Raw genomic sequence first — 21,485 nt, 5'->3', positions numbered from 1 at the left:
ATTTTAAATCTATCTTTGCCTTCTAAAATAAAGGACATCCTGATGTGTAGGTATTTAGCGTATACTTACTACTATCTTTGAAATCTCACATGGAGAAAATGGAGAGTTTCCTTGAGAAATAGGAAAAACTTAAAGGTGAAAGATACCTATAAGTACTTAGGACCATGCCTTCCTAAAATTGAATGAACATGACCCTAAACATTTAATCCTCACACTGGAAAAGTCTGGCACATTTTTACTTCGTGCACAGACAGGAAGTAAAGATCTCATCTTCTCTGGCCTCACCCCATCTCACTGTCACCTAGCTCCTCCTGCTTTTCCTTCTGTTGTTGGCTGTGAGTGCCCAGCCATTCTGGTGTGGCCTTCACCTAGGAACTGCTGGCCCTGCAGCCCTCCCCCTTACTCAGTTTCATACCCATCCGATCACGTGCTGTTGAAGTTATCCCCCAGATCCCGAGGCCATCTTCTTTCCTTTTGCTTTGGTCCAACCCCCTGGTTTACTTCCTACACTTTCTGGTTTTTCTAACATTTTCAATTTCTTGTCCCACTAAGCTGTCTTTCGTATTTCTTCTGGACGATCTTTATAAGCATAACTGGAAGGGTATTCATTTTACTTTAGAATAAAGTCCTGCCCCTCCAGAGGGACATCAGAGCCCCTCATCTGGCCCATACCACCATCTCGTCCTCAGCTGCCAGTCCTTGCCCATGCGTTCTGTTTCACGTGCATGTTCCTGCAGCTCTCTAATGTTAGCACTGGACTCTGATATTTTTGCACATGCGGTTCCTATGGTCTTTCGTCCTTGTTTCTGCTTGCCTCAACAGCTTGCAATTGTCCATTCTGAATGTGCTCAGCCAACATCTACATTTTTTTTTTTTGAGACAGGGTCTTGCTTTGTAGTACAGGCTGGTTTTCAACTCACTATGTAGCCCAGGCTGTCTTTGAACTTGAGGTGATCTTCCTGCCTCAGCCCTCTGAGTTCTGGAATTACAGGCATGTGCTACCACCCTTCGTAACATCTGCATCTTAAAGCTGTCTCTAACCTCAGTTGTTTTATTCTGTGTGTGTGTTTGTGTGTGTGTTGAGGTATTGGGGATTGAACTCAGGGCCTTTGCACTGAGCTACATCCCTATCTCACCTTTCCCCCCTTTTTTGGAGACAGAACCTTGCTATGTTGACAGGGTGCGTTCTACCTTGTGATACTCCTGCCTCATCCTCTGAGTCCTGGGATCATAGGCATCTGCCACCATGCCCAGTTTGTGTATGATGTTTTCATCACTTTGTGTTATGTAATGTTTTATTTAGACCTCTTTCTCTTTTACTTACCTATCAGCTGAATCACGGCAGGAGGAGTGTGATATTCATCTTTACATCCACAGTGCCTGGCACTTAGAAGGTTGTCAATAAATATTTGTGGAACTAAACTAAAATATTGAATCATGTTGCTCCACGCCAATCTGTGAATTGGGTCTTAGGTCTCCAGTTGTCAGTAAAAAGGTATGGTGATTCTATCTGAAGTATTTGGCAGAAGCAAACACCAAACCATTCTGCAAGACTCTGGTTGTGTTAACCAGAGAATTCTGTAAGAAAAAGTAATAGTTATAGGAAAAGGAGCTTATTACAAATTAGCCCAAGTCTTCATCCCAAGAGGAAGGAAAATGTTCCTTAAGGAACACATTTTTGTCAACTGTAACTTCCATGAAATAGCTGGGCATGGTGATAAACTCCCGTAATCCCAGCAGCTCAGGAGGCTGGTGTAGGACAGTTCAAAGTTGAAGGCCAGCCAGGCCATTTTTCTGAAACCGTGACTCAAAATATAGGCTGTGGATATAGCTCAGTGGTAGAATGCTCGCGTACCTTTCACATGGCCCTGGGTTCAATCCACTGTACCACTAAAATAAATAGAGACAGAAGCAGAGAGACAGGAGCTGAAGAGCAATGCTGGCCTGGCAGTAGAGCGTGCTGAGAGGCCCACAGTGTGAACACTTCTGGGGCTTTTGACCTCTGATAAAGAACTGGATTGTTTGCCTTTTTTTCTCTTTTAGACAAGGTTGGATATGTAGTTCAGTCAGACCTTGAACTCAATGTGTAGCCCAAGCTGGTCTTGAACTCTCAGCTACCCTCGTGTGCCACCACTCCCAACCGTCTTGCTTATTCTCAATGCTGTAAAATTTAATGATTTCAAAAGGACACTGTGGGACCCGGGCACATCATATCCCCAGGGCAATACGAGAGAAGACAGGACCTGCCCAAGGCCACATGACCCCTCAGGGTTGGTAAATTTAAACTGAGCCCCCTGCTTTTCATTCACGTCTTTCCATTAAACCTCTGTTCTCTGTCCCTCTGTATCCACTGTGGAATTGCCACTTAGGGCTCTTGCCTTTCCTTCATCCGGAGGCTGGGAGGAGCTCACTTTATAAGCTAAATGCGGGTTTCCCTCAGAATCTGACTCCAGGGTGTGAGGTGAGCGCCTGGTTTTGCATTTGACCTCTTACTTCCCAGAATCGTAACTTCCACCCTCGGTAGCTCCAGCTTCGCTTCCCTCGTCGGCCGTATCACGGCCAAGGCTGCTTCTGTTACGTGGAGTGCTTTTGGTGTTTGTCCCTGTGAGCCTGAAACTAGCTCAGCCTGAAATGCTTTCATCCTAGATTACTGTTCTCAGTGCTCTTCCAAGGATGCCTCATTCCAGGCTTAATGTCCACACAGAAGAGCTGGGATTTAGAAATTCTTTGAAGACTAAAAGGAAGAGAAAATGATTAGATGTAGGCTCCCTGGCCTGAGGAATGTTAGGACTACAGGGAAGAAATTTCTGCTGCCAAAGAAGTGCTGAGAATGGGGGCCGGTGAAATTTAGGCGGCGCTCAGCGTTGCCACGTGGCATGTCACTACAAAGCGTCTAGTGGAAGGTGGCTCCCGGTGGCCTGTCGGTGGCACATCCCCTGCTGACTTTGTTCTCTTCCTGTTCAGGGCAAAGAGCCACTCTGGAAATCTGCGCGCAACTTCTCTGCTGCTTTTGATTTATTCAGAAAGCGTTAGCTCTGAGTGCCGGGGGCGGCTGAGTGGGGGGTGTGCACGGCCCCTGCGTTGAGCCTGAGGGCAGCAGGACGCCCTGGGAGCGAGCCAGGCGCCAGCTCAGCTCAGGCCTGGGGCGCGGCAGCCCACGGCGCACGTTTCCTGGAGCTTCGCAGAAGCTCGTGGGGCGCCACTGTGAGGGCTGGGAAGGGCACTGCGGCCAGGCTGCACGGTAGACGCAGGCGCGGGGAGTGGGAAGGGCGGCAGTCCCGACGTCTAGCAGGGCCAACCGCTCCTAATAGTGTACGGGAGCTGACCTCACTCACTCCTCAAGCCCATGAGCTCTGGCACCATTGTCGTACATGGCGAAGGACACAGAGGTAACGTGATTTGTCACAATCAGCCGCTGACAATTGGATTGACGCCCACAGCAGCGCTCTGTGCTTTCGGCGGCTTGCTGAATAAAGGTCACCGCTGGGTGAGGTGCGTGAGGTTCCTGGGAGGTGGCCCACACTCACTGGCAGGGGAAATGTGTGCGAGAGGGGTTGTGACAGCTTGGTGAAAGCAGTGCCACAGGAAGAAAACTGCAGCCGGCAGAAATGACACAACAGGAGGTCCTCGGGGTGGACCCCGGTGCTCGCATCCCTTCAGCTTCCCAGCGGCAGCCCAAGGCGTATTGAGGTGGGAGTGAGGACAGTGGGTAGAGCTCAACTGGGGGTACCGAGACGAGCCGCCCGCCTGCCTAGAGAGGAACGCTAGGGACCCTGGGCTGCGGCGCGAACTGATGACGTTACGGAGGCTGGTCGCGCTTGACTATCCCAGACGGCAACTGGGGAGTTTCGCGCGTGCGCCGGATCTGGGGCCCGCCCCCGCTTGTGAGCGGCTGCGGTTTCGCCGTTGCGGGTTTGACGCTGCGGCCGGTTCCAGCCCAGCCTTCTCCAGGACCCGCGGCCGCCGTCCCTCCCCGCTATCCGTGGCGCGGTTGCTGAGCCCGGGGGGGCAGGAGGGGTTGGCCAGATCCCTGGCTGGGTCGGGAGCCGGGCCGCAGTGCGACCTTCAGCACGCCGGCTGGAGCAGCCCCCGAACTCTCGGGGGCTTTGTTTGGCTTTTATTTTTCCTCGTTAGTGATTGCTCCTGCCTGCTTTGCCACTTCACAGGGCTTTGCGGGTTCAGTGTGTGAGGATTACCCCTTTCATTAAGTATCTGTTCATTTCTGACGGCAGCAAAATAGATGCTCCACGAAGATACAGACACAGCCGGGCTTGGGGCGCACGCCTGTAATATTGCTGTGGGAGGCCGAGGCAGGAGGACCACGAGCTGGAGCGCAGTCGGGGAAAAAGCGACTTTGTGATACCGTTTCAAAATTTTTTAAAAGTGGGGAGGATCTGGGGGATGTTGCTCATTTCAAAGGTTCAAATCCCCCTCCCCCAAGAATGTGTGTATGTGTATATGTGTGTTCATACTCTCGATGGTAATTTAACAGCAGATGCTGCTTGTTGAATGTTTACCAGCCAGCATTCTTCTAAATGCTTCCCACATATTAACTCAATTATTCATCACCAGAACGCTAGGCTTAACAGTTGAAAAATGCGACGTACAAATTTTTCCAAGATTGCTTGGCTAATAATAACAATAACGCCAGAACAGAGGTTCAGACCCCGAAAGCCTTATCACCACAGCCCTTGCCATGCTTGCCTTCAAGCTTAGTGAAGGAAGACAAAATGGAATCAGCATTGACCCAGAAGTACTATGGGGGTTGGGGATTAGCTCAGTGGCGCTGCGCCTGCCTCGAAAGTGCAAGGTCCTGAGTTTGATCCCCGGTTCCAATAAAAAACCAAACCAAAACAAAGTAGTATGGGAGAGATGAGTAAAGATCTTTAAAGAAGGGAATGGAATTAATATGAGAAAAAGAAAAAATGGAAACAGTCTGTAGATAGGGGTGGAGGGGTTGAAGGGAGGGCAGGGGAACGGGGAAAAAATAAGAACCAAGATGGATTATGTAAAGGTGCAAATTTCCAATGATGAATGTCATTATATTGTATACCTTGGGCCGGGGATTTAGCTCAGTGGTTCCAGCGCCTGCCTCGAAAGTGCAAGGTCCCGAGTTCAAGCTTCGGTACAAAAAAAAAGGTCAGACTTGTACTGTATACCTTAAATGTACCAACATAATTAAAAAAACAAAAAAAAAAGGATGTAGAGAATGAAGTGCCTTGGAAATGTGAAGAAAATTTTTCTACAAGGAAGAAGGTTCACATTTAAGTTGAATATTAAATTGTGACCAGAAGTAGCGTTACGTTTGTTCAGTGTCAGATAAAAAGTGCTAGTGGAATGGGATGAGTTGGTCTGGAAACTAGGTCCCTGTCTTTTAATACAGTTATTCCTATTAGGAAGGCTTAAAACCTTTCCCTTAGGGCTGGGGATTTAGCTCAGTGGTGCTCCAACTGGCTGGCAAGCTCAAGGTCCTGAGTTTCATCCCCAGTATCAAAAATGAAAAAACTATTCCCTTGGCAGAGGTTCTTGTCTTTCAGCAGAGTCCCCTGGCCATGGAGAGGCAGTCTTATTTTCCATAAATTCCTCCACCTCTGTGGAGGATAACTCAGCGAATTTCCCTGCTGTTGACACAGGCCACTCTTAACAAGAGTGTTTGTGTTCCTAACAGCTGGTCTCTGGTTAAGTAAAACCTAACTAGAGAGCCCAGTACGGATGTCACAGGGTTGTTCATTCAGGAGTGGCAGCACACTTACCATGACACCCACCAGTGACAGTTACCTAGATCCAGCAGCCCAAAAACGGGACTACCCAGAAATGGGTACCATTTATATTCAGATCAGTAAGAGTGACCTACTGTGACAGAATTCTGTGAAGTGATTATAGGACCAATGAGAGGGTGCACTAATTTCTTACATGCACTGGATTTTCTGTGGGTGGTAGGATTCCAAATGAGTTCCCTCTTGGACTAACTGGCAGAATAAGGATGTATGCTAAGATTAAAAATAAAACTTTTATTTGGTGAGAATAACAGTGTAGGAGATAATGTAGTTGAGGTTCAGCTTTTTAATTTACCTGATTAAGCCACTTGGAGTTTATTTTTGTATATAATATATCCACACTGGAAGACAAAGAAAAGAGCAGGCAAGGTATTCAGTATTAGCAAGCAGTGTAGTACAGGCACTGCGCAGTGAGATCAGTTTCTTGTGCAAACAATTTATGCACATAACCAGTGTGGACCAGCCAACCCTCAGCCCCAACAAATCCCTCTGTACCAATGCAAAATGACCTCTAGGACACCTTAAGGGAGGAAAAAAAAGCAAATTGTAGAGAAAAACCTAGAAGAGAATTTTGTTGATGTAAAGAGAATCAAATGCTACTTGTGTGTAGGAAAATAGTGGAAAGGGGACAGAAAATGTACTCCTTGAGTACACTGATAATTTGAGTAAACTTGATAATTTTGGAGGAAGGTAATTGTAGGTGAGCCCGGGTCCCAAGCCCTACATCAGGGCACTACTCATGGCCAACCCATCCAGCTGGACTTGTTCAGGACCTAGACCCAGTACTTAGTTCTCCCAGGCCCGGGGACAAACAAGGGTGAGTGACAAAGAGACATGGAGTCAGCTTAACACGTAGGCAGCCAGGGAGCTCTCATCTCTAGCAGGCAGAGGAGCCCGTAGCCTTTGGCTTGCCTCACTTTTATTCACACAAACACCGGCAACAAGCAATCAAAGTAACACGAGTCATCCGGTATCCATCAGTACATCTCTGGTAAACAGCCTCAGCTATCTCAAGTTTCCCCGAACTATGCCCTCACCCCTGAGTGCAGCCTTTCTCCTTTGTGCTCACAGAGGAGGCCAATTAGGCCTCACTTCTGCTCTGGTCTCTCACAGGGAATGGGTTTGTGTGGGTAGCATTGAATAGTAATAGCTACAAAAGTGACTGTTTTACCTTGTATAGTTGTATAATATCTAAATATATTTAAATGAGGGTATATTCATGTGTATCTTTGTGTGTGTGTGTGTGTGTGGTATGAACGAGTACTAGGGATTGAACCCAGGGCCTTCACACTGAGCTACATCTTCAACCCTTTGTTCTTTATCTTTTATTTTGAGACAGGGTTTTGCTAACTCAGTAAGTTGCCCAGGCTGGGCTCCAACTCGATTCCGCCGAGTGCTGAGATTGTAGGCATGAACTCCTGCACCTGGCTCACACGTAACATAAATAGCAAAGCTAAGGTATAAAGGAGCCTAGAGAAGAGGGATATGTCTGCGTCTCTTGCACAATTCAGGAAAGAGGTTGCAGGACCTGGATATCCATTTTCTGACACTGTATGCCCCTGTTCTGGGAATCGGGATTTCAGAATTTGATGCCATTATGGTCATCTGAGAATTCCTTCCTTTGTGCAAGTCTATGCTTCCCAAGGGGTTTCTTGATTCTGATGATTTTGGCTGCCATATGGTTTTTCCATGGTGAAGAGACTGTTAACCAGCTGGATACTGAGCATGAAATTTTTCATTGTAAATTAATAAACCAACTTTGTTTTGCACATGATTCCACCTGGAAACTGATTAGTACATTTCAAATTCTGGACCATTCCTGGTCTACAAAGGTGAATACCAGAGCCTGGATCTTGATGCTGTAACCAGGGCAATGTGCAATGAAAGCTTCTTGCCTAGGGGTCACATCTGTCTCATTTCTCTAAAACAAAACAGTGGTATTTTATTTCAATAAGGAAGATTCTAGTTTTCAAACCTATGGATTTCCCACTTGGGCACAAGGTGGAAACTATAGATGGTGAATGTTTTGGACAGAAAGAAAGATCCAGAGAGATTTGCATCAAGGTAAACAGATGAAGAAGGCTTGGTGAGATGCGCCGGGTAAGAGTTACAGTCTGGATCACCTGAAGTCTTGGAAGGGAAACCCTTCAGTTAGCACTGATCTGGCAAGCTATTGCATATAGGCAATCTAAGAAAATATCTTTACTCCTCACCTGTTTTTTGAGTAGAGACTGTAAATGGGCAGTAAATTTCATCCACTTTGAATTTACCCAAGTCTAGGGTACTTACTCCTTTTACATTTCCTGTTTATTACTATGGATGCAAGTCTAGATGATTCCAAATTACCTGGTTTTGTTTTTACTACTTGATTGTTTTAGAATCAATTATATGAGGGAATTCTGTAGGATTCCTAACACCTGTCATTACTTCATCTTTTTCTTTAGAGAAACTGGCTTTTGAAGAAGTTGAAAATATATGCTGAACTTGGAAGAGGAAGCAAAACCCTGCAGGAAGGACAGAGAGGGTGACACATCCACATGGACACTTGCGCACACCTTTGCAGGTCTCTCTGATGAGTCATCATTGAGGAAATGCCTCCTCAGGATGAATGTTCGAGGCCTTACCTAAACCTAAGCCTCTCTGGGTAGAGGTGTTACAAGCAGTGTGAGTTCCAGCCAGATTTCACTACAAATGGCACATCCAAGTGTTAGTGTGCAGAATAAGCCTTCTGAGTGCAGTGAATGTGGAAAAGTCTTCCCTCACCCACCAGAGGATTCACACAGGAGAGAAGCCCTGTGTGTGCATGAGTGTGGAGCCTGTTTCCACAAGCAGTCAAATCTCAGTAATCATCTGAGAATTCATACAGGAGAGAAAATGTGTCAGTGCAATGAGTGTGGGAAAGCCTTTTGTCAGGGCTCATCCCTCACTAAACACCAGCGTGTCCACACTGGTGAGAAATCGTACAAATGCTTGGAATGCAGCAGGGCCTTCAGTCAGAGCATATGCCTGGCTCACCATGAGAGAAGTCATTCTAGAGGCAAGCCTACCATGTGTGCTGAGTGTGGGAAAACCTTCAATCAGAGAGCAGAGCCTTCACTTAGAACTCCCTTGCTGAACATGAAAGAACTCATCCTGGGGAGAAGCAGTGTAAGTGCATCATGTGTGAAAAGGCTTTCTGCAAGCAGGCATACCTGAGCAAGCATTACAGGATTCACACTGGAGAGATGCCTCAGGAATGTGTCCAGTGTGGGAAATCCTTCAGGCACAGTTTAGCACTTGTTCCACACCAAGGGCTTCATGTGGAGAGTAACACTTGGAAAACAAAGAATGTGGAAAGATTTGTATGGATATGACTTTTCCTTCTATGTTCTTGGGAGTTTAAGACTCAGCAGCTAGCATCAATATTCTGGGTTTTGATGACACACTGTGTCCTAAAAATTAAGGAAAAAAACCTGGGTGTGGTGGTGGACACCTGTAATTCCCAGCACTCAGGAGGCTGAGCCAGGAGGATCACTGAGAGTTTGAGGCCAGCCTAGGCTACTTGGTGAGTTTAACGACAGCCTGAACTACATAGCGAGAGCCTGTCTCAAAAAACCAGGGGGCGGGTAGTATAAGAAAAAAGACCTCAGAACCACTCTTGGGCCTGCCACTTAAAGAATTGTGACCTTATTCTCTAAGCCTCAGTTTCTCTATCTTGCTTCACCAAAAAAACACAGATGCTTCCAGGGTTGTCTTAAGAGTAAAATTGCTCGTATGTGATAATTAACTAACTGCCATTCATTGGTTTCCAGATATTCCAAAGTTTATAAAAATACCTAAATCTGGACATGTTGAGCTGTGTTTGAAGCACCTTGGCATGGAATGGAGACAGTGTGTTTTTGGGGGGGTTTTTTTGATACCGGGGATTGAACTCAGGACCTTGCACTTGTGAGGCAGGGGCCAGAACCACTGAGCTACATCCCTGGCCTGACAGTGTGTTTTAATATTGCATTATCATCCCAAAGTGTCCTTGGGATTTTGCCTGAAAGCTGACTCTGGGAGGTCCTTCTTGCATTTGGTTCAGGACTTTAGGAAACTATCAAAAGAAGCCAGCCTATACCCAAAAACATGTTCAAAGGAGGCAATAAGAACTTTATGTAGTTTGTTGAGTGATTTCTGTGTTTAAGCCTTTTTTTTTTCTTTCTGGTACTGGGGATCAGACTCAGGACCTTGCACTTGTGAGACAGGTGTGGCACCACTGAGCTAAATCCCTGACCCCTGTTAGGGCTTTTGCCTCATTATTTTCCCAGTCACCAGGCAAGACAGGAGTGAGTGCCCTAATTTCATGGCTGAGGAAGCTGAGGACTAGTTGGTTGCCAGGGTTCACAATTTGCTCAAACCCACACAACTGTTGGCCTTGTCTGGGAGTGGGCCTGGGGGAGGGCAGGAAAGCATCATCTTTTTTTTTTAATAGCAAAGCTTTTTGGTGAATTTTAGGCATCGTGATTACTCACATCATAGGGAATTTGCACCTGTGCATGGTACATCCCGCCTCTTGTTCCCATGGCCCCCCTCAAGCCCCCTCCCTTCCCTGTGTACAAAAGCTGTTTCTATTTTTTCCTTTATTTTCACTTTTTTTCTTGTCCCTTCCTTTCTCCCCTCTCCTCCCTTCTTCCTCTTTGAGCATTATCTTCCCATTTCCCAATATCCATTATGCATCTCAGTCCTTGTTTCCACTTTCAGTTTCTCACACCAGAGAAACAATGTGGTATTTACACGTGTGTCCCATTTATTTCACTTAAGAGCATGGTCTCAAGGTCCATCCATTTAGCCATAAATGTCTGAAGCTCATCCTTCTTTATGGCACAGTAGTACTCCACTGTATAAAGTCTTGTCAGTTGATGGACAAGCTCAGGGACTGATGGTGTCACATCTCTGAGGAACTCTAGATCCTGAGGTCAGGGCTACTTCTTAATTCTGCTGCAGCATCAGCAACTTGAAATGGTTTGTTTTGGGGGCTGGCACCTGGTAGTAGCTAAAGAAACCAGAACGATAAGACATCTGGAGAAACAGCACACAAATTAGCCTCAAAAACCCACATTTTGTATGTTTAGGGGAAGAGATAGTGCACTATCTTGTGTAGGAGCAAGTGGCAGTTCTACCTGGAGGCTGAGCTCTGCTCTGCCTCCCACCCTAGGAATCCTATGAGAGAGCTGAGTGGAAGTGTGTCTTACAGTGTTTGCTCTATTAGGGTTTAGGGGTGAAGGTTCTGCCCCGTAACTGAGTGGTTGGGAAGCTCAGGACATGCTGGCCTCCACTCCTATATCCTGGCCATTTCAGGGAAGCCCCAGCTCTCTCCTGACTAGGCCCAGGACCAATACTCCGCTCTTGGAATGCAAGGTATGGGGTCAACAGAAAGAAAAACAGCACTTTTCTTCGACTGGAGTGACTGGCCACTGCCCTCTGCTTAGCAGGAGTGGATCATGCTATCAGCGGAGCTGAACAGGGCCGGGGCAAGACAGAGGCCAAGAGTGTGGCGCTCTAGCAGCCAGCACGCTTCAAACACTGTTGAGCGGAGCACCATGCAGGAAGTCACCTAGCTTTCAACTCTGGCCCCAGACTCCCCTCTCAGCAAGACAGAGCCTGCAGTTGGCAGGACCCACTGGTTTTGGAAAGCAAGTCTATAAAAGCTGAGGGAATTTCCTTAAGGACGCTCGACACGTCTCACAGGCCACTGTACCTTGGTCTTCAGGTTTTATCATAAATGCACTGCCTGGCTCATAGCTCTTATACTTACATTGTTATGCATATCGACAGCAATAGTTTCCTCAGTGTGATATATTTCAAGACTTCAATTAAAGTCTTGTTAAATTGTTTCTCAAATTTGTTTAAATGTTTCATCTTGTTTCATATATATGCCTATGGATTTCACGAAACATCGGGTTTCATTGTGGCACGTTCGTACACACGTAAGACACATTTAGATCATACCCATGCCCATCACTTTCCTTCACACCCACCTCCCTCCCCACCCTCTCCTCTTGGCCCACAGTCCATCTTCTATGCTCATGTCATCTTCCCCCAGATTCCACATATTAGAGAAAACATGTAACACTTGCTTGAGTTTTGCTTATTTTCCTTAACATGATCTCCAGGTCCACCCATTTGACTGAAAATGGATTTTTTAAAGTTGAAAAAAAAATATTTTTTTGGTACCAGGGATCAAACTCAGGACCTTGCACTTGCAAAGCAGGTGGCGGAACCACTGAGCTAAATCTCCAGCAAAAAAAAAAATTTACTTGAGACAGGGTCTCACTATGTAGCCTCAGGCTGTCCTTGAACCCATGATCCTCCTGCCTCAGCCTCCCAAGTGTCAGGGTTACAGGCTTGCACCACCACATCCATCTGATTTGATGCTTCTTTATGACTAAATAATACTCCATTATGTATATACACACACACATTTTCTTTATCCATTCATCCACTGAAAGGCAACTAGGCTGATTCTGTATTCTGGCTATTGTGAACTGTGACAATAAACATGGGTTCGCAGGTACCTCTATAGTGTGCAGACTTTAATTCCTTTAGATCTGTACCAAGGAGTAGTATAGATGGAACATATGGTAGTTCTGCTTTTAGGTGATTTTTTTTTTTTTTTGGTACCAGGGCTCGAACTTGGGATCTTGTGCTTACGAGGCAGGCGGCAGAACCACTGAGCTAAATCCCCAGCCAGCATCACTTATTGCTTACATTCTTACTGATAGCCATTCAGACTGGTATGAGATGAAATTTCAATGTAGTTTTGACTTGCATTTCCCAAGTGGGTAAAAATGTTGAACATCTTCTCATGTAATTATTGTCCATGTTTACTTCTTTTGAGAAATCTTTGCTAGTTCATTTGCTCATTTTTCATTGCACTGATTGTTCTTGTGGAGTTAAGTTTTTGAGTGCTTTGTACATTCTGGATATTATTCTCCTGTTGGAAGGGTAGCTGGGCGAGCTTCTTTCCTATTTTACAGGCTATCTCATCACTCTTTATTTCCTTTGCTGTTTTTCCAGTGTCTTTTCAATTCCCATCTTTAGTGCTCTGTAATGCTGTACTCTTCCAGTCCTCTGTACATTTTCATTGTACAGGTATTTCACTTCCTTGGGTGTTTATTAGATATTATTATTTGTGTGTGTGTGGTACTGGGGATCAAACTCAGGTCATTGCGCTTGTGAGGCAAGTGGCGGAACCACTGAGCTAAGTCCCTGGCACAATTAGATATTATTTTTGAAGCTACTATTAATGAATTGTTTCTCTGATTTGTCGGTGACTCCATTATTAGTGTACAGAAAAACCAATGATTTTTTTTTTTTTTTTTTTTTGGTACCGGGGATTGAACCTGGGACCTTGCACTTGCGAGGCAGGTGGCAGAACCACTGAGCTAAATCCCCAGCTTTACTTTTTTAAACTGATGGTTTTTAAAAAAAAACTCTAGCTGCTGTGCTGAATTTGTTCATCACATCTAAATATTGCTTGGTAAAGTCTTTAGGGTTTTCTAACTAGTGGATCACCTGCAAATAAAGATTTCACACCTTTCCTATTTGTATCTCCCTTGTATTTCTTTCCATTGTTTAATTGCCCTGGCTAAAATTTCAAGTAACTATTGGATGTGGACATCCTTGTCTTGTTCTTGATTGTAGGGGAAATGCTTTCAGTTCTTCCCAGTCTGAAATTGGATATGGGTTTGTCAACTATAGCCTTTATTATGTTAAGGTATTATCCTTCTATACTAGTTTCTTCAGGGGTTTTATCATGAAGGATGTGGAATTCTGCTGAAGCTTTTTTTTTTTGCATCTATTGAGATGATCATGTGATTTTTATCCTTGATTCTATTTATGTGGCTTATTATGTTTATTGACTTGTATATGTTGAACTATCCTTGCAGCCTTAGAAAAACTATTTTTTTCTGAGTTTGTTTTTGTGGTGGGGCGGAGGGGTGGGCGGTGTGGAACACAGGGCCTACCTTATGAACGCTAGGCAAGCCCTCTTCCGCTGAGGTTTGTTCCCAGCCTTTATTTCTTATAATAGTTCTAATAATCTTTTTAAAAATAAATTTTAATTTTATCCTATTACCCCCCTCAAGCTCCCGCCCCTATGTACAAAAGCTTTGTTCCCATTTTTTCCTTTATTTTCACTTTTTGTCTCTTTCTTCATTTCTCCCTCACTCCTCCCTTGTTCCCCTTCTCATTTGAACATCTTCTTCCCATTTCTCAATATCTATTGTACATCTCAGTCCTTATTTCCACTTTCAGTTTCTCACACCAGAGAAACAATGTGGTATTTACACACGTGTGTCCCATTTATTTCACTTAAGAGCATGGTCTCAAGGTCCATCCATTTAGCCATAAATGTCTGAAGCTCATCCTTCTGTATGGCAGAGTAGTACTCCATTGTATTAAAAAAAACCTTCTTTATCCACGTCAGTAAATGGGCATTTGGGCTGTTTCCAAGATTTAACTGTTTACAAACTGTGCTGCTATAAGCATGAATATGCATATATCACTGTACTTTTCTTTTGGGAAGAGACCAATTAGGGGAATAGCTGGGTCAAATGGAACCTCTAGTTTTAGTTTTTTGAGAAATCTCCAGATTTCTCCAGTGGTTGCACCAGTCTACACTCCTACCAACAGTGGAGCAGGTTCCTTTTTCCCCACAGCCTCTTCAGTATTTGTTTTTGATTTCTTGATAGCAGCCATTCTTTCTGGAGATGGAATCTCAGCAGTTTTAATTTGCATTTCACAAATGACTAGTGATGTTGAACATTTTTTAATATATTTATTTGCTGTTTCTAATTCTTCACCTGAGTAGTGTCTATTCATTTCAGATGCAAATCCTGAGTTTGATCCCCAGTACCAAAAAAAAAAAACCTAACCAAAAACCACATATATTCAGGGCAGGGATTTAGCTCAGTGTTTCCACTGCCTGCTTTGCAAGCGCAAGGTCCTGAGTTCGGTCCCCGGTACCAAAAAAAAAAAAAGCCTTTCAGATGCCCATTTTTGGTTGGGTCTTTAAATTTTGGGGTCTGATTTTTTTTGAGTTCTTTCTATATTCTAGATAGTAGTCCTCTGTCTAATGAATAGGTGGCAAAAATGTTTTTCCCACACTGTGCATTGTCTTTTCACTCTGATGGTGGTTTCTCTTGCTGTGCAAAAGTTTTTTTTTTTTTTTGGTACCAGGGATCAAACTTGGGACCTTGTGCTTGCGAGGCAGGCAGTGGAACCATTGAGGTAAATCCCCGGCTGCAAAAGCTTTTTAATAGATATAGCAATAATACAGATAAGGAAAAACCCACCTTGGCTTACGTAAGTGTGTATACATTAAAGACGGTCGGCACTGCTGAATGGTTTCAGGACTAATTTGAGTAATTTAGAAAGAAGCTATTTCAGACTTTCCTAGCCCTTCCAGACGCACTAATTTTGGGTAGTCCTTGTATTTTTAGTTTGAGTAGTTTTTATACTACGTGCTTAAAATGTAAGAAAAATAGATGCTGCTCCAAATTCAAGACAGGATGGTCAGAAATTTCCACTTTCACATGGATCTTAACAAGCCTTCAGTCTTGGCTGAGTTGAACTAGTAAGAAAATGTTAGGATTAAGCAGGTTCTTAAGGAATCATCTATCTAGAAAGGCTCAGGCTTTATAATGGTCCCTTCCCCTCCTTATCGCAATGTGTGGAAAAGTCACGCAGGTGGCCTAATAAGTGAGAAACTGGCACATGTCTAGAACACTTGATTATCGGAGGAAAAGTATGTTCAAATCCATTCCAGGTGAGATCAAGTTTAAAATCCAAAAAATGAAAACAGAGAAGAGAATATAGGTGATTCATCTCAAACAAAATAACAAAACAGACTGTAGATTACACAATTTACAAATTAGTAAGAAAGGTTCAGGAGTAAATCAACAAGATAGATGGATTAGCCGGGGATGTAGCTCAGTGGCACTGTGCCTGCCTTGAAAGCGCAAGGTCCTGAGTTCGATCCCCAATACCAAAAAAGAAAAGAAAAGAAAAGAAGAGAAAGAAAAGATGGATTAAATAATACATTAATTAGTATGAAAAACATGAGTGTAGTAATGGAAAGGAACAAAGTTAATCCAAAAAATGTAAAATCAGTTAATGTATAAAAAAACTGTTTAGATAGATCAAAGAAAATGGCAATTAAATTTAACTGTTAAACACCAACCCAAAACATCAAGGTGACTGAAATTCAAAGCTCAGTGCTAAGCCAAGGCTAATGTTATGGATGAGATGAAGTAGGCTCTGAGATGGGAAATGAATAAAATAGAGTAGTTAAAAACCTCTCTAGAAAGCAGCTTGACAATAAACATTAATAGCTTTAAAAATACTCAAATACTTTGATCCAATAATTCTGCCTCAGCAATTTGTTCTAAGGAAACTGTCAGAAATACAGGGGAGCTCAGTGGTTCCACCACCTGCCTCACAAGCACAAGGTCCCTAGTTCGATCCCCGATACCAAAAAATAAAAAAAGAGAGAGAAAGAAATACAGAGGTATGTCCGCAGAATGTATGACCAGATACACTGCACTGCTCAGGGCTGCACCTCGCTGTGTGTAACAGAAGCCTGGCTGAGGCTTACACAAGCAGAGTGTTCCTCCTCCTTAGGTATCCAGAAGTTCCAAGCCCAGCAGTCAATCAAGATCCAAGCTCTCCAGTCTTCCACCGTAACAACCAAAGCAAGTAGCTGTCGTCTTTATGCCAAAAAATGGCTCTGGTACAGCTGGGTTTCATGTCTGCATTCCAAGCAGGGTAAAGAGAGAAGGGCAAAGGCTCAAGGTAATTCAGTCTGTCCATCCGTCCGTACCAAACACCAAGCAGCTTTATTAAGCACTCCTGCATGCATCTCTTAATGCTCTAGAGTGAGTCACATGACCTCTCTTAGCAAAAGCTAGGTGGGATTTTTCAACAAGGTACATTACTGTCTCCCCCACCAGAAGTGGTATTTGGCTAATAAGGAAACTATAATAGGAAGTCTGTTTTATTATGAAATTCATTGTAGCTATTAATGTCAGGTTTTTAAAATTTACAGATCTGGAAAATGCTCACAAAGTAATACCAAATGAGAAGCAAGACAGAGAACATACATAATACAATCTTGGTTTAGTTTAAAAAAATAAAATTTACATATATACACCCACACATGGGAAAAAAATGTTAATTTTTTGTTAACTGGAGCCAGGTGTGCTGATGTCTGCCTGTAATCCCAGGACTCTGGGAGACTGAGGCAGGAGGACTGATTAGAAGTTTGAGCCCAGCCTGGGCAACATAGTGCTATAGTGAGACCTTGTCTCAAAATTTGAAAACTTAAAAGAGCTGGGGATGTAGCCTAGTCTAAAGGCCCTGGGTTCAATCCCCAGTACCACAAAACACAAACTAAAATTAACTGTAGTTAACGTCTACATACTGTAGTTGGTATTTCTAGTCAGACTGGTAATGATGGATAGACAGCTTTCGTTTTATTTTTTGCTACATTTTCTTCTCTTTTTTTTGGAACCAGGGATCGAACTTGGGTCATTGTGCTTGTGAGGCAGGCAGCGGAACCACTGAGCTAAATCCCTGGCCCATTGTGCTACATTTTCTAAATGTTCTATAACGTACTTATATAACTGGAAAAACCGTTATTTTTAAAAACACAGGAAAAGGGCCAGGGATTTAGCTTAGTGGAGCTGGGCCTGCCTGGCAAGCGCAAGGTCTTGAGTTTGATTCCCGGTACTAGGAAAAAAAAAATAGGACAAATATTATTTTTAAAAATACTTCAAAAGGGCTGAGGATTTAGCTCAGTGGTTCCGCTGTCTGCCTCACAAGTGCAAGGTCCCCAGTTTGATCCCCGGTACCAAAAAAAAACCAAAAAACTTTATGTACTTTTGAAGGAGACTAAGTTAAACTGTTCATGCTCACTCGTTTTCATCGTCATTGCCAAAAGAAAGGAGGCTGCTGTTTCTGATTTGCTTTTGTGAGTTCTTTTTAAGTGAATCCTGCTTATTTACTTCATCTTCATTTGTCTTCTTCTTTTTTGAGCTTGCTGTTAAACCTGAGTATTTTTCATCTGAGGGCCGCTTGACTGGTTTCCGATACAGGATTCTTCCATCAGCTGCGGCTGGTTCTTCATCTGAAGCAAAACAAAGTTAAAGAATTTTCTTCTCCCTCATTATTCTGCTATTATCAGAGAGTCCATGGGCAAGGAAACTCACAGTGCGGTTAAGGGCGTCCTTGAGTCCTTTCAGCATGGTCTTCTCTACCTCTTGCTAGGAGCCCCACAGACGTGCACTGACTCAATAAAAACTCACTGAGCTGCTCCACACTTTTTGTCAGTCTGCAGCTCATGACGGTTGGGGCCAAACCTAGGGCCTTGCACACGCTCTACAACTGGGGGGTCCCCCAGTCCATCAGGTTGTTTTGTTGGTTTGCAGCATTGGGGAATGAATCCAGGGCCTTTGCACTGAGCTATGCCCCCAGACCTTCTGCCTTTAAAAAGTTTTTTGAGGGGGACAGAGGCTCACTAAATTGCCCTGGCTCGGGTCAAACCTGTAATCCAGCTTCAGCCTCTCCCAGTGCTGGGATTATAGGCATGCACCATCATGTCTGGCTTTAAAGGTTTTGAAAAGTAAAATGGTACTTTCTTCTAATACAATGTAATAAAATATTTAGGAATAATACTATATACTACACATTATGCTATACACTAAACTTCAGATACTAATTACATATACTTTTATTGACTGGTTGTAAACCTACCACCTACTAAAGGATGCTTTTACTTAAATTTGCACTTAATCCTCAACCCAAAAAGGTAGGAACTTAATTAAGCCTTGGAGGTGAAATAATTTGCTCAAGGTTACATACTGAGGCTGGTAAGTGTCAAAGCCATTGCTTGAACCAGGGACTCTCTCCTTTGAACAAATCATACTATTACATAAACTAAAGCAATTTCCTACTCCAGGGTCTTTACATTATTAAAAAACCCAGATTACTCTCAGACCTACCTGTTTTGGCAGCCTTTACTTCCGCTTTAATTTTCATGACTTCTTCAGCTGTCAGGTCTCCCTTTTTTAAAACCACCACTTGGGGCTGTTCATCTTCTTTGTCACTGTGATCACCCTCTCCATCTGGGAGCTGAGGCTGGATTCTCTAGGGGAAAATACAAATACAACATGTAGGTTGCTGGCCTTGACTCAAATAGAGCCACTGCACCCCCGGACGCAGCTGTAATTATTAAAGTGAGGAGGTTAACTATCAACTCAATGTGGCAGGAAATAAATTTTCAAGTAACTCCAAAGAGCCTAACCTCGCCATATCAGGGAACATGGCAGTCACCCTGGGGTGCCTGTCCAGTGGGATCCACTTCCAGCTTGCCAGGACCCCGGCTGGCAGCTACATGTGAGGGCCTCTGCTGTGGGTAATGCTGTCATTCCCAGCCTACTCAAGGCAGCACTGGGCTGTATCACTTCTCTTTGCTTCTCGTCAACACTTCTCCCCTCCTCATTAGAGTTACACCAAAAGTACTCAAACACCATCAAAGTATAGAAAGCAGTAAGTAAAAGATTTTCTTTCCCCTACAGTATCCCTTTAACAGCTTCAGTTTAGTGAATATCCTATCAGCTGTTTTCCAAGTATATACAAATAATTAAGTATACAAAACATGTTATATACAAACAATACTATATTCTGTGACTTTTCTATTTTTTACGTTTAAATTTCTCAAACATAAAGAACAGAGAATAACGTAACAGAAACCACGGACTCCTACTATACAGGTAATAAATGGCAACATTTTGCCAGTTGATTCAGATTTTTTTAACTGGCAGACATCAGAAAAGCCCCACTCCAACTTTTTACTTAAAAAATATTTTTGCACAATACTTTGAGTACATATAGGATTATCTGAGCTTATAACTCACTGCCTTGAATTTAATTATGTACACAGTATAGTCATCTCATGATTTTTTATGCCCTATAAATAAAAAAAAATTAGTTGTTTCAAGTTTTTTCCTATGATGAGAAAAACCTTATATACATTTTTGCCCACTTTTGGAAACTTATGATAAATTCCTGGAAGTGGAACTGCTGGGGTGAAAGACATGCACACCAAAACGTGTCTGCACACATTCTTCTTTTTATATTTTAAGTATTTTTTGTCTTGTTTTGTATTTTGGTCTTTTTTTTTTTTTTTTTTTTGGTACCAGGAATCAAACTCAGGGCCTTGTGGTTGCCAGGCAGGCACCGCGCCACTGAGGTACATCCCCAGCCCTGTTTTTGTTTTTTTTTTTTTTTGGTACTGGGGATCGAACTTAGGACCTTGCACTTGCAAAGCAGGCCACGGAACCACTGAGCTACACCCCCAGCCCCACCTGGTTTTTGTTTTTTGAGACTGGGTCTATGTAGTTCAGGCTGGCCTCCAACTCGTGGTGATCCTCCTGCCTCGACTTCCTGAGAACTGGGGTTACAGCCGTGAGCCACCACACCCTGATCGCACACATTCGAGCGCTCGTTATTCTACTTCTCACGGAGCCTTGTCTCCCCAGCAGAGAACAGAGCCTTGCATGACTTGGCCTCAGCCTCTAACCGCTGCTTTGTCCTGTACCACTCTAACAACCTCTAGGCTCCAAGCAGGTTTTAGTATTTGGAGATCCATGAATGTACGCCCTTTTCCTCCCGTCTTAATGCAATCACTGGACACAGAGTCCTAAATTTACGTCTCCATACGTTCTCTACACATAATGGTCTGTTACCACTGAAAGTGGTAGAGCAGCTTTTGCTGTGAACTAGTTAAGGTGGAAACCTCGGCAGGCTCAGCACTTGATTCTCTCTGAAATCCTGTTCCCACATAGTCAGGTGAGGCTCTCTCCTGAAGCTCTTCTATTCCGACCTGGCGTTATAAGGCTTTAGCTTATGTCTTTTAAAAAATTATTTTAAGCTGGGGATTTAGCTCAGTGGTTCCGCCGTTTGTCTCGCAAGGGCAAGGTCCCGAGTTCGATCCCCGGTACCAAAAAATAAATAAATAATTACTTTATGTAACAAAGCATAAAAATAGATCCAATCCATGACGTTCCTCCAAAGATGATCCAGCCTCGTGTCTCGAGCCATGGTGTCATCTGATCCAGTGGCCTCAGTTTCCTTATCTGGAAAATGGACTAGCTATCACGTACCCTGCTTACAGGGTCTGAGATAAGCGAGAAAGAAGAGACAGGAAAGCGATCTTTCCTATCTCCAAGAACCAGGCGCTTTTCCCACGTCAGGTCATTTTGAAGAACGAAGCAGCGCTAGGAAAAGGAGAGAGCTCCCTAGATGCAGGAGGCTGTCACAGTCTGGGCAGGACGGGGCCAGAGTGTGACTGCCGCCAGAACCGGGACAGAAGGAGGGACAGGTTAGTACCTAGCCTCCAAGTACTAGCCTCCGGCGGAAGGCGGAAGTGGCAGGAGGGCAGCGTTTCTGAATTAGCGCGGCCAGCCCGGGCTCACCTTGGTCTCCACGGTGGGCCCTTCCCGGTAGCCGACCCGCTCCTTGAAGCGGGACAGGAACGCGGGCTCGGCGGGCCGTACGTAAGACACCCGGTTCCGCTGGCTCATGGCAGCTCCGGGGAGCTCCGGGCAAAAACAAGTTTCCTGGAACCAGTCACAGAGCGCAAAAGCGAAGACGCACACACAAGACGTCACGTGGCCACGGCCCTCG

The 21,485-nt window shown here is 44.2% G+C and overlaps 1 protein-coding gene across 4 annotated transcripts; it reads right to left on the bottom strand.

Annotated features, from left to right (window-relative positions):
- Positions 1–10,361: 10,361 nt before the first annotated feature.
- On the bottom strand, positions 10,362–21,483 carry Kiaa1143 (KIAA1143 ortholog). 4 transcript variants are annotated; one of them, XR_002394565.2, is made up of 5 exons: positions 21,275–21,483; positions 18,800–18,944; positions 17,715–17,925; positions 16,396–16,549; positions 10,362–10,791 (listed from the first exon to the last, which is right to left on the bottom strand). XR_002394565.2 is itself a non-coding variant. In XM_004835064.3 (4 exons), exons 1-4 carry the CDS (start codon positions 21,380–21,382, stop codon positions 10,728–10,730), a joined length of 528 nt encoding a protein of 175 aa, XP_004835121.1. In that variant the 5' UTR covers positions 21,383–21,483; the 3' UTR covers positions 10,362–10,727. The 4 variants fall into 4 exon arrangements, 3 of the variants coding, with proteins under 3 accessions (XP_004835121.1, XP_004835122.1, XP_004835123.1); XM_004835064.3 differs by lacking the exon at positions 16,396–16,549; XM_004835065.3 differs by lacking the exon at positions 10,362–10,791 and having other exon boundaries at positions 12,317–16,549.
- Between the last annotated feature and the right edge of the window lie 2 nt (positions 21,484–21,485).

This window comes from Heterocephalus glaber, unplaced genomic scaffold (assembly GCF_053883595.1).
Source record: "Heterocephalus glaber isolate CG9 unplaced genomic scaffold, H.glaber_assembly_v1.0 deba00001504, whole genome shotgun sequence".
Classification (NCBI taxonomy): Eukaryota; Metazoa; Chordata; class Mammalia; order Rodentia; family Bathyergidae; genus Heterocephalus; species Heterocephalus glaber.
This window is presented reverse-complemented; position numbering and strand designations above follow the sequence as displayed.